Source organism: Salvia splendens, chromosome 4 (assembly GCF_004379255.2).
Source record: "Salvia splendens isolate huo1 chromosome 4, SspV2, whole genome shotgun sequence".
Lineage (NCBI taxonomy): Eukaryota > Viridiplantae > Streptophyta > Magnoliopsida > Lamiales > Lamiaceae > Salvia > Salvia splendens.
The window spans coordinates 273,726-286,929 of record NC_056035.1 but is presented as its reverse complement, the minus strand read 5'-3'; the positions used below and the strand labels follow the sequence as shown (position 1 = coordinate 286,929).

General features: G+C 37.8%; 1 protein-coding gene across 1 annotated transcript; it reads right to left on the bottom strand.

The window, feature by feature from the left end:
• Positions 1–4: 4 nt before the first annotated feature.
• On the bottom strand, positions 5–6,814 carry LOC121797699 (calcium-transporting ATPase 9, plasma membrane-type-like). Its single transcript, XM_042196376.1, is given in 29 exon segments — positions 5–270; positions 354–445; positions 543–580; positions 583–649; positions 735–869; positions 966–1,011; positions 1,197–1,297; positions 1,419–1,655; positions 1,809–1,925; positions 2,016–2,180; positions 2,544–2,603; positions 2,850–3,017; positions 3,099–3,209; positions 3,442–3,543; positions 3,626–3,688; positions 4,030–4,167; positions 4,253–4,336; positions 4,429–4,471; positions 4,550–4,605; positions 4,687–4,795; positions 4,863–4,945; positions 5,026–5,109; positions 5,541–5,612; positions 5,691–5,768; positions 5,838–5,921; positions 6,029–6,099; positions 6,297–6,366; positions 6,531–6,620; positions 6,737–6,814. Coding segments are annotated over 28 exon segments (2,676 nt in total). The 5' UTR covers positions 6,737–6,814; the 3' UTR covers positions 5–158.
• Between the last annotated feature and the right edge of the window lie 6,390 nt (positions 6,815–13,204).

Here is a 13,204-nt window from a genome sequence, read left to right as displayed (position 1 = left end):
CAAGTAAATGAACCAGCAACATTGTATAGATGGAAAATATATCAATCAATCAAGATTCAGTTTGCTAGCATGCCACAATACACTTATTTAAAACAATACTATAATGTGCCGATTTTGTAGCATTGCTGCTCATGACCGCACTCGCCATAAAGGCCTTGTCACGTTCGTGCTTCACGAGCAGCAATGCACTGTTGATATGGCTTGACGAAGACCTTGCCTAGCGGCGTTTTGGGGACCAGGATGAATTTACCGGCTACAGCCAGAGGCCAGCTGCAAGAGAGAAGATGTTAGACAAATGTAGCAGATTACGAGTAGCACTAACCGTCGTTCATGGTAAGTACAAATAGACAAACCTGATAATGCCTATTAGAAAACATATCAACCACTGTTGAAAGCTAAGCTTCACTGTCGAGGTAAACTTCCCAAGGAAATTGATGATGATTATCTGGTTCCAGAAAAAAAAATAAGAAAGAAAAATTAGTATGTTAGTTTCCATAGAAACTAGAATTTCAAAATATGTTTATATCATAGTATGCACTCACTTGTAGTATCAATGTAGATCCAACTATTCCAGTGAGAGGTGGTTTTTGGTCACACCTGTGAAGACATTAAGTTCGTCTGGCTTCCGTGCATTGAACTCGTTGAAAATCTGTAAATGATCAGATGAATAGAAAATTTATTCAGAAAAAAGCCTAGCATATCTGATGCATACGCTTGGATTAGATTGCACTTACTTGACAGAGGACGAACGCGTTGAATACCACAGTGTTTTTAACCATGTTAGCATGTTGTATGTTGTCATTCTTCAATTTGAGAAGACTTGACCCCTCGAAGTTGAGAACAAGGAGTACTGATATTTGATATATAGCCTGCACCAGATAAGGTAGACTGGGATTGTTTATCTATAATCCTTTTTATCTTAAATAAAAAGAACAAAAGCCAATTCACTGGAAACTAAATTATACCTGGATAAGCAAGTTCCTCCACATTATATTTGTTACTAGAGATTCCCTGAACAATGTGTGAACAAGTAAACAACGGATCGTATTCTCAACAGATATAGCTATGCGGTTGAAAAATCTAGAAAAGAGTAATGTACAGATATAGTATGTTTCAAAAGTTTAACCTTGCAGCCTAGTGACCTTATGTGTACCAAATTATCGAGTTCTAAATTACTTGGGGTTGAAAATTCATACCTTCGACCAACTGGAGATCTGTCTATAAGATGATCAGTTGGTGGTTCCGTAGCCAGTGCCAAAGCTCCCAGAGTATCCATGATAAGGTTAACCCAGAGAAGCTGCATATAAGTACGAGCACGTGAAGTATGACAAAACTAAGTTTAGGTCTAATGAAGTGTCTAAGATACTATAACATCAGACATCAAGAAACAAGTTTAGGGTGTAAGAGAGATACTGCACCTGCACTGTATTCAAAGGAACATCACCAGAAGAAATTGCAGCAACTACATTAATTGTCAAAGCTGCAGCATTTACTGTGAGCTGGAACTGGATGAACTTTTGGATATTTGCATATACAGAGCGTCCCCATCGAACAACTTTTACAACTGAAGCAAAATTATCGTCCAAAATAATGATGTCTGAGCTTTCTTTTGCAACTTCAGTTCCTTGTATACCCATGGAAAGGCCTATATCAGCCTACAAATACACTAAGTAATGAGTAATTGACGCTGATAGAATCATCTATAACTAAAGTTTTTCTCATATACTATATATTTTCACATCTCAGACAAAAGAATGTAGGAGGCAGGTTTTAAACATTATGAAAAGCATGATAAAAGCTCATCAGACCTCATTGAGTGCAGGAGCATCATTTGTTCCATCTCCTGTGACAGCAACAACTTCCCCTTGCTTACGCAGTGCCTGAACGAGTAGAAGCTTGTCATTCGGAGAAGACCTTCCCATAACCTGTTAATTATCAAACATAATGCTTATTAGTCATTTGTATAAAGCATAGTTTGCTAACAAAATCGAGAGGTCTTCTCGATAAAAACATACCAAAAGCAATTTTGCAGCTTCTTCTCTATCTCTCTCAGGCAGCTCGCGGAATCTCTTCCCTTCCATAACGTAGGGTTCACCAGTTTCTGCATTTGATGAAAGGATACCACACTCCAGAGCAATTGCTTTCGCTGTCTGAATTTTGTCTCCAGTTACCATACGCACCTAATGGTTGTAAAACACATCATGTCCTGCTTTTATATCAGAAAACAGCAAACAGTATGCCCTGTGTCTTATTCCATAACAGTATCCTAAAACCAGTTAAAACTTCTAGCTACTAGTGCTTCTGCACCGTGTTAAGAATTCGAGACTAAGGATTATATACCAAAGGATTACATTGGCCAGAAGTTTAGCAAATCATGCTTTATTTTACCTTTGTTAAGCAAATTTGTGGGCTGCAAATCATTAAAAACTAGAGTATATAGTTGGCTGTGGTGCAAACGAAGTGTCTATATGGAGAAAAAGGAATGCTTTAAGTAGCTTACAATGAGTATTCATGTCTGAAGCTCTCACATACAAAATTGATACCTTAACACCAGCATGCGTGCATAGTTCCACTGCTTCTCTGACACCTGGACGACAAGGATCCTGCATAACAAAGTTTGAAATACAACTATTTAATTACAAAAATATTGAATATACAGTGAAATGATGCCATAAGACAAGAGGCTTGTATTTGGTATTAGAAAGTATGCAAATAACCAAAACTACTGTTGTACAGGAAGGAATTGTTGGTAAGCATGCAACAGGCTCAATGATGGGACACATATAAATGTTACATTCAGAAATAGATAGAACTTACAGCTACAGAAACAGGAAGTGCAAGTTAGCTACCTTAATACCAACAATAGCCAGCAAAACAAGATCATCTTCTGGTAAAGTCCACTGTGACAGCTGCTCTTGACCTGTTGGAACCATGTCTGCTTCAAATGTTTTATAAGCAACAGCAACACACCTCAAGCTTTTTTCGGCCATTGTATTAATAGCATCTTTAAGAAAATCCTGAATAAGGTGTTACACACTTCTGTAAGTATCTACATTTTAACCTTACTTGGACCATTTTATATCATACTACCTACCTACCATATCATTATCAATTGATTGCAAAGAATTATTGACATCAATATACTGTGAGCATGAAGTTAAGATAATCTCAGCTGCTCCCTTCCAATGCACATGAACTTGGGATCCAGCCTGCCAAGTCAAGAAGAAATACTTTCTCAAATATTTTTTTTGAAGAATGAGAAAAATCGGCTATTTTTACACATTGCTCAAATATTTTAACAATTTCCTATGTTTTTAATGGATTCTGAACTTTGAGGACTCTCAGACTATGGTCTTTAGTACACAGAGATCAGATTATTGTGAAAGAATAAACAATATAACTTACATACAATTTAATCAAATATCTATATGGATCACTTACCAGCCGTCTAACAGCAACACCACCACGTTTTTTGGTAGAATTAAAAGGAGATACATGGAGAACTATGGATTCAGATTTCACATTGTCAAACTTCATTCCCAACTGAAAAGGGAAAGGGGAGAAAGTTGATCACAAAGTCGAGATGGAAACTGAAGAATTGATGCTAGAGCACGGCCAGAAGTACCTTGACACCCCACTGAAGAATGGCTTTTTCAGTGGGAGTTCCAGACACCTCAACTTTACCATCCTTAGAAATACACACAAAAATATATGAGTATGTAACATGACAAAAACAAGAAGGCAGATCTCAGCATGCTATGCTCAGCATGACAAAAATATATGAGTATGTGATTTCCTACTGAAATCACATATTGTAGCTAAACTGATGAGACGAGAAGAAACTTTGCAAAAAAATGTTAGACTGAAATCTTGTAAATGCATCATGTGCTACCCAGGAAGAAAGACAGCTATTTTTGCATTCTTTTAACCTCTCATTGAATATGCAACAAAATGGAGTACATAACAGTGGCAACCTTAGCCCCTTATGACTTGAGTATGTTTAAGCACTTGAAAGCTGAGGAAGAATACCTTAGATAAGAATACACTTCCAGAAGTGTTCTGAGCTAGTCCCTCATCTAGCAGAGAGGAAACTGATGCAGGCAACTGGGAGCTATCTTCAGGGGGATCAATTTTTCTTGTACCAACATAAGCCTCAACTACAGTCATCTGTATCAAAATGTAGTGCGCCGAGAGCCTGATGAAAAATGCATCCAGTTTTTTTGATAGATCTCGGTATACTATTGAAAATCACCTGATTCAGAGTCAAAGTTCCAGTCTTATCACTGCAAATGGTTGTTGCAGATCCCATAGTTTCACAGGCCGAGAGCCTGCGCACCTGGGTATCAAGTTTATAGATATCGTATAATAAAGAAAATGTACATAGCTGATTTAATTAGAGATCTGGAAACAACAGAAAATTTTACATACCAAAGCCTTGTCGGCCATCATCTTTTTCATGGAGTATGCTAAGCTGTTACAGTTTCAAAATATATAAATTACATTAGCACCAGTAATATAATTCTATGTAGGTAACATTTTTCATACTCACGTCAGGGTTACAGCCAAAGGAAGCCCTTCTGGGACCGCAACAACGACTATTGTTACCTAAAAAATATGAGCTCAGTCAATAAATAGAAAAGAAAATCTAAATGTTTTTCATTTCCATTCCGGAAAGAAGAAACTTACTGCAGCAGTTATAATATGTATAACACCATCAATTGTGTGGCCGAGACTGGTCTTCCCACTAACAAACTGAATAGTTCCATCAGGATCTTTCGAATTCCCAGTGAAATATCTGGGGCAATTAATTGTCAATACAATGTGACCACATCACAAGATCCCAGTAACAAAGCCCAAATTACCTAGCCAAGAGTATGACGAGTACAGAGAAAGCTACTGTGAGACCAACAATGCCAATGAAAGTTGTCACACCATTCAGACGAACCTGTAAATTTCACCAGGATCCTTAGTATGATAACTGCCATACGACATACAGTTATTACACGACCATTATCCACTAATTACCTGCAGAGGAGTTTCTTCACCATTATCTTCTGATATACTAGTCATCAACAATCCCCATTCAGTATTGATTCCAACACCAGTTACCTAAAATACAATCATGTAATAAATAATTATCATCGAGTAATATGAAAATTAATAGTCATCATAGATGTAACATAGTATTTCTCTACATACTCTGATAAACAAAGTAAAGATCGCTTTGACCAACTTAGCGCCTATTACACAACCGCGTAGGACAGTGGCATTGCAAAGACACGTGTGTTTGTTTTATTATATGTGTTTTGCAAGTCATAGTAAAATACATAGTTATATCAATCATTTATAAAAGACTAGTATAAATCAATCAGTTTCATACACTCTATATTAGCTGAAAATGGTGTTGCAGTGGCCTTAGGCATCTGGAAGTGTTTAAACAGGAAAACAAACTCACATGATCGCATACACACCCTCAATGAAAATATCTGTGTTATTCAGAATGTCCGGTTAATGGGTGTTTAAAGTTATAGTAATATTACCAGAATAGTTCCAGCACCATCTACCACCTTGCAACCCGACATCAAAAATGGAGTTTTTTGGTCTTTATGAACCTGCATAGTGGCATGAGACATGAGAAATATTAGATTAATGATCTAAAAAGTAACCAGCAACATATCTAACCAGCTTACAATCTTGCTTTCTCCAGTCATGCTGGATTCATCAATGGCAAGAGAATGGGAAGTCGTAACTAACCCATCAGCAGGAACCTGTACATATTATGGCAAGTAACTTTTAGATAATGAATGATAAAACAACTGAATCAAATTATTTGTGACCTGATCTCCTATTTTCAGAGGTATGATATCCCCAACCACAATGTCGTATATGGAAACCTTCTCTCTCCGACCTCCTCTAATCACCTATTCAGTTTTTCTCATGAGTATATACATCATCATTCACCTTATCTAAAACCCCCCAAAAAAAGAAGAAGCAGGTGGAAATATATAGCTTCATTGCCTAAAATTACCTCCACTTGAATATTTCGCTTTTCCTCATTTAAATTTTGAAACTGGAGGGACTGCCTATAATCACTAGTTGCTGAAGAATAGATGCATATAAAGAATAAGACAGCACAAATGTCAGCCATATTGCATACCAAAATATAGTTTCCCATTATGGTAAACTTAAGCAAAAAATTCTCTAAAAACTACTAGGAACAGAAGGACGAAAGGTAGAATGCTTCAACCAAAGGGAACCACAGTTCAAAGTAAATTTATAAGAAGTATTTTGATAACCTGTAACAATAATAACCAGAAGAACTGCAAAGGTGATGCTTCCTCCATCATACCATCCTTCTTTAATGCCCTGCAAGAATGATATAGCATTATTTTAAGTTTCTCAAACCACGTTTGGATGAAATTTCCAAATGGTATGTCATATGACTAAGACTATGTTTATAAAAAGTTGGAATAATAGGACAGCACTTAATGGTGAAAATGGACTTATGTACTTCTGTATTCTACGGTTACCTCAGTTTTTATCCCAAGAGCCAAAGATGCGATAGCTGCTACTATTAAAATAATGAGAGTTGTATCCTGCCAGGCGTCCCATAGGAACATCTACACAAAATGAAATGCAAGGACATTAGAATACATAATTGAATAGGTATACTATAAACTTACAGTTCCAATCGATGCATAATCACACCAAAGTAACAATCTGCGTAAAACTTTACCCAGAAAGTCCTCCCCTTCTTCACAGGATAAGTGTTTGAGCCAAAGGCATCTCTTCTCTGTGCGAACTCGTCATCATCACCAGTAATCCCTGTTTCAACGTCTGTTCGTAGCATACCTGATATGCCTTTAACCTGAACAAATGGAACAATGCAAAACTAAATAACTGAGCCATACGTGATGGAAGATAGCTAAAGAGATGTAAAGGGAAAAGGGAATCTTGCCCCCCCATATTGTTCGAACGCAGCAATTTTGTGTTCTCTGTTCATTGAAGCAAGCTGTTCGGGTGTTCCATAAATCCCAGACGGAGATGGAGGAACCACAGCTGTGCCTAACACTGAAACCAAAAAAGATGTGGTTAATCTACCAAGAAGTTTTTCAAGCAGCACTATTTAATTGCTAGTTAAAGCTGAGGAACCCAGAGTGTAGAAGTGCATGCCCTAATAGAACCTTGGGAATGCAAAATTGTAGTAGTACTCATCTTGCAGCAGTATTGGTCCATTTATTATACAAGAACTAATGCACTTGTAGTGTTAATGATCCAGAAACATTGGGGAAGAATAATGCAATAGAACTAAGTGATGGCTCGCTGTCCAGCCAATTTAAAGAGCAATGCAGCCTACAATTACCAGATGAGTAGCAAGTAAGTAAAAAAAGAAGTGAAATTTCATCATTTCATGAGGTGCTTATTAATGTAGTACCCGGATGACTTGAGCATGAGCTCTGATCATTCTTCTTCTCTTTTCTTGCTCTTCATCCCTTTTCAAGTCTAATGTGTAGCGAAAGCGACGAGAAGCATTGAGCACAAGAGCTGATTGCTGGAAAGGGCCAAGACTGGCAAATCAGCAATTAAATACTACTAGTATATAAATAAAGGGAAAAACAGTGGAGTAGTAAGAATTAATTTAGATGAATAATTGATTGCATTAGAAATAGTTACCCTCCAGCGCTTGAGCAAATTATGAGAGGCGTTTTTGGTGTGGGCGATGTCGAAAGGGTCGGAAAAGGCTGATTCCTCCGATGGCGCGCCTCTCTCGAGGTCGCGGTCGATGTCATGGTGAATTTCGTCTTCGTCGCCGGTGGTCATTGCTCCCTGAAACACAAACGAGGATACGAAAATCGGTCGTCGGAGAAACTCGATCGAAACGGAGCAGAATCGTCGCTCACTGCTAGCTTCGTTTGTGTTTGTTAACACAAAGCGTATACTGATTACTCTCTCTCTCCCCACCAAATTTTCGGCCAATGGTTGTGAAATTCTAGGAATCCGAATCAACCGCCATACCGTTCAAAAACAGCTGAAATTCGGGAAAGATTTACTAATTTCAAACCAATTTCCCAATCACTTTTACGATGCTTTGCATACAAATTCGATCCAGGATTTATAAGGGTGAAGATCACCATTACGCAGCAGCTTCGCAGATTTTCCCGCGCATTGCATTTCATTGCATTGCATGTATATGAACAGAATTGTAGTAGTAATATGTAATCCGTTATTATTGGTTTTGCTGATTTTAGCCATCTCATCGGCATCAATTCTATCAATTACTCCTAGTTAGTAGTAGTTGTTGTTTTTCAATTTGTTAAAAAAGGAAACTCCTCGTTAATCTAATACTCTTCTCGTTACAAGTTAAACAATACTAGTATAAGAAAATAATAATTGACCAAAGTAGTGAACATAAAATAAAATACAGAGATTAGAAAGATTCAAATAGTTGGTTTTTGCAACAAAATTATATTAAAAGAAACTGCTCATTTTGCTTGACAAATGAATACTGCAATCAATACTTTTGTATGCTCAAATATTAAATCCAATACTGAACCTAATAATTGTAGAGAAGACAAAGAATATGGTTGTTGTTTAAGATATTCTAATTGATCCAAGTTTTGTTTGTTTCATGTTCAGTTTATTTTGTAGCTCTAACTAAAATTTCAAATTAATGGTGTGGAGAAGGATCTTGGTGCATGGATGACGTAAATAATTTTCTAGTATGATATTGATCGATGAATAAAAAGATGATGACGATGGGAAGTATGGCAAGGACAAGCAGTGGTTTAGGTTTATGGTTGGTGGCGAAGTAGAAGAAGTGAAATGGTTGAGGGGAGGAGTTTGACTAGTCTAGTGTAGTGTATTAGGAATCGGGAATTGGGGTGGGGTTAGATTATGTGAATGGTTATGTAACGCCCGACTTTCCCTTATTTCTTTAAGTTGCTTTTGGATTACTGTCGAATTTTTTTTAGCCAACTATCGTTCCGTTTTATTTTGAGAGCCTATGGAATTTTTTTTTTTTAAGAAGCCGAAACATTAAAAAAATTATTGTATTTCTCCTGCAGTCAAAATTGAGTCAAATAAATATCTCCCAATCCCATTACTATACGGTTTTCTCCATATCTCCTACTCTCCTTAAAAATCTCCAACAAAATACTTTGTTAACTCTATTTATACTTTTCCTCCCACAATCTCAACAACCTATCGTTCCTGCAGTTTTCTTCCCTTCCAACAAAGGTATAATCTTCCACTTCAATTCAGTGTATACAACTATCTGGATCTTAAACCCATAGCACCATATTTTTTTCTTGTCACAGTTGAGAGGAAAAAAAAATCGAGCAGCCTGTCTGTGAACCCAAATCCTCCCTGCAAATCTCAATTTGTTCTCCTCTTTCCAAAGGTATATCCATTTTTTTTTGTGAATCTCCTGCATCCCATTCCATGACATAGCACTTTAGTTCACTGCCAAATCTGGATTTAACTAGGAATTTCTGAAACTTGACGAATGATGCATTGGTGCTAAAGTTACGATCTTGAATCTACCTGCAGTAATTTTTGGCCCTATGAACCACTTCTAAACTTAAAGAAAAGAAATTGTGAAAAACAGATTTGGAATCTTATAAAAAAAAGGGGGGGTTTAAAATGGGGAAAAGGGGATTGGACTTACCTGCTGTGCGAAGCGGGGCTGCTCGGCGATGAAGATGCGGTGACGGCAGTGATTTGCAGCAGCCCTGGACGGCGGCTGCTGGTGCAGATTTAAGAGAGGAGAGGAGGCATCACCATTTGGGTGTTTAGTCACAGTTTTGGAGAAGAATTTGAGAGAGAAAGAGGATGGAAGAAGAAGGCGTGTTAGTAATATTTGGGAGTATATGTGATGCCTTTTTATTTTCTTTGTTTTGGGCAATGTGGGAAGTAGACATGTGTGGGTAGAGAGTTTACGTGTGATGTTGAAAGTTTTTGCTCAATTCTTTTATTTGTTGTTTCTGTTTTCACGCGGTGTTGGATTAGGAGTATTTTTATTTATTTATGAAATTGTTTATTTAATTAGCTTGTTTGGTTCTTCTGTGATACAGAAATAGGCGTAGTTGTTGGGGTATACGTACTGCCTTTTTATTTTTTCTTTGTTTTGAGTTGCTGGGAAGCAGATAGGTGTGGGTAGGTAGTATTGACGTATGGTGTTTGGGAGTATTTTAAGATACAGACTCTTTTCATACTTTAGTTCGATTTAATAGGAATGACCTATTGAGTTGGGCAATTTAAATTTATGTGTGGTTGGAATTTACATAATTAGCTTATATCAGTTTAGTGATTATCAAAAGATTTCGAATGATGTCTGGGACTGTTGTATATAATTGATGAGTCTGATTTCTTAATTTTCAGAGTGACGTTGGAACAAGTTTGAGATATGAGGTTTTGCTAAGAAAAGAGAAAGGGATAAATTGAGCACACACTTAGGATGCATGCACTGTTAAATTTATTATTTTGCAGAGTCTAATTTTTGCATATCATGTTATTTTGAAAAGGGTGAATTTGTGCACGTTGTTTGCGGTGAGAACAGGAAGTGGTTTGAGGAGTTAAGCTTTCGAGGTGGGCTTTCTTTTTAAATAAGGGCAATGCCCTAAGTATATTTTTATGCAAAAATGATATGAATATTTGTCATGCCGTGTTTTGTTTTATCTATGGAACCTATCTGATGTGGCTTTTGCCATCAATGGATAATCGAATTCGGGTCTGTCTAGGGAGCGAGTCCCTATTCAGGCTAGTGTACACCTATGGAGATCGTGAGCCGTCTTTCGGGTCGGCCGGTCTAGTGACTTGGAATGTGGCCACGTTCCTTGTCATCAATGGATCAGATATGGTAGACATCTATGGGAAAATGGTTGATCAACCGAATTTTACGATGGAAATGATTTTAGTGTCTTGGGCGATTTCTAAAGTTAAAACCCCATGGTCACTCAATGGTGGCATGATAAATACTTTTATAAAATGTTTTCGGCATGAGTCCACTGAGTGCATCAAGTACTCAGCCCTGCTTTTCTTTTAAAAATTGCAGGTTGAGCGTGACGGGTGCGGTGGGTGTTGAGCAAGACCGTTGAAGAAATTAAGTGTTTAGAATGTGTCATGTCTTCACACGTGGCATATTCCTTCTCTCGAAATGCTTCCGCTAAGTAGTTGTCCTTCTTTTGAGTTCTTGTATCACTAAGATAATATTCATTTCTTTGAGTTGTTGATTGTTGAGATACTCTGATTTTATTCGAGCTATTCCCATTTGTTTCGAGCTATGGTCGATTTGTGTTGTTTTCCCCTTTCTTCCCCGCTTCTTTAATCCTCCCCTAGTCGCGATCAACCGTGTTTTCTATCCTTAGAAAATGCGGGCGTGACAAAGTGGTATCAGAGCAATTTTTCTTTCCGCTCTGGACCCGAGAGTCTTTTTCTGACTTAGTCTAGACTTGTTTCTCTAGACTAAAATAATAATTATAATAATAATAATGATAATAATAAAAATAATAATGATAATAATAATTGTGCATTGAAGGCTCAACATCCCGCTTCGCCGCGCTCAATCAAGAAAGAGGTAATTGTTTTTATGAAAAAAAAATCTTTATGAGAAAGTTTTCAGGAAATGAGATGAGAAGAGCTATGGTTATGAAAACAAAGTATGTTTTTACAATGGGATAGAGGAGCTATGGTATATATAGGTGTGTGTGTGTGTTTTGCGAGAAGATGAAAATCTACGGTGATAGAAAGATGTATGTTATGCAATGGGGTGATTTATCTTTTATGAAAAGAAAATTGATCAATGGAAATACTGTGTTTATGAATTATTCGAAAATTTTTGAGTTTCGAGAAAAATAGTTTTAACTTTCTCGTTTGGAAAATTGAGCTATGGAAGTGTGATAATATTTATGTTATGAGGTGCAAAGTATGATGCGTTATTCTATGGAGTGTTTTATACGATGGATGAAAGTTGATGCGAAAGTATATTTTAGTTTTGAGTCAAAACTTTTACTTTAAAAGTGAGATGTGGAAATTTTAGGAAAGTGTGAAAGAGTTTGAAGAAAGCTTTTGTGTCAAAATTTTATGAATGCAAATGTGAGGTGCGAAAGTATTTAGCTATGAGATGTGAAAATGTTGTGTGTTTATCTTGTGGTATGAATGACGTTAATTGTGGTAGATGTTGAGATGAGAGATGATGAAGTATGTGGCGAACATAGAGTGCTTATGTTGTTGGCTAGATCGAATACACGCAAACCGTAGTTTTAAGTTGAGATAATCTATCACTTTCCCAAGTGACAAAAATGAACGACAATCTGAAAGTGTGGGGCGAATCCCTAATTTATCAAAAATACGAGGCAAGGAAAATCGAAGAATGAGGAGAGAAGTCAGTATTATGATGTATGAAAAGATATGAAAGTGGTGAAGTTGGAATATGAACAACCGTACTAACTCGTGTGCCTATGAAACAGAATGCCACCGAGACGTGGACGTGGAGACGGACGTGGACGTGGTCCACGAGTAGGGCGCAATGGGGAGGAACGGTCCGAGGAGAGTGTTGGAAATCAACCCCCGCCACCACCACCACCCCCACCTCCACCTCAAGAAAAAGGATACATCAAGACATTTTTTAAGCAAAACCCACCACAGTTTGATGGACTTGGAGAGCCACCAAAGGCAGAGGCCTGGATACGCGCCCTCGAGCGTATATTCGAGTTTATGGAGTGCACAGATAGGGAACGTCTCGCTTGTGTGACTTTTCAATTAACTGGGCCTGCCGATTTTTGGTGGGATACTAAGCGAAGGACAATGAACCCCGCACGCCGTGAGGCGCTGACATGGAATGAATTCAAGGAGGAGGTGTACAACAAGTACATTCCCATGAGCTACAGACGGGCAAAGATAGTTGAGTTCCACACCCTAAAACAAGGAAGCATGACGGTGACGGAGTACGACCGTGCTCTCTGTGAAATGACCCGATATGCGCCCGAGTTAGTAGACACAGATGAGAAAATGGCTGAAAAATTTCGTTCTGGCCTTAGACACGAAATAAGAGTAGCCGTGGCCAGCCGTAGAGGAGTTACATACTCTGAGATTTTGAGTTGCGCTTTAGATGTGGAAGAGGCACTGCCTAAGGATGAGACGGTAGCGAATCCTACACCACCAACACCACAACAACAACATAACTCTCAAGACAAGAGGAAATGGG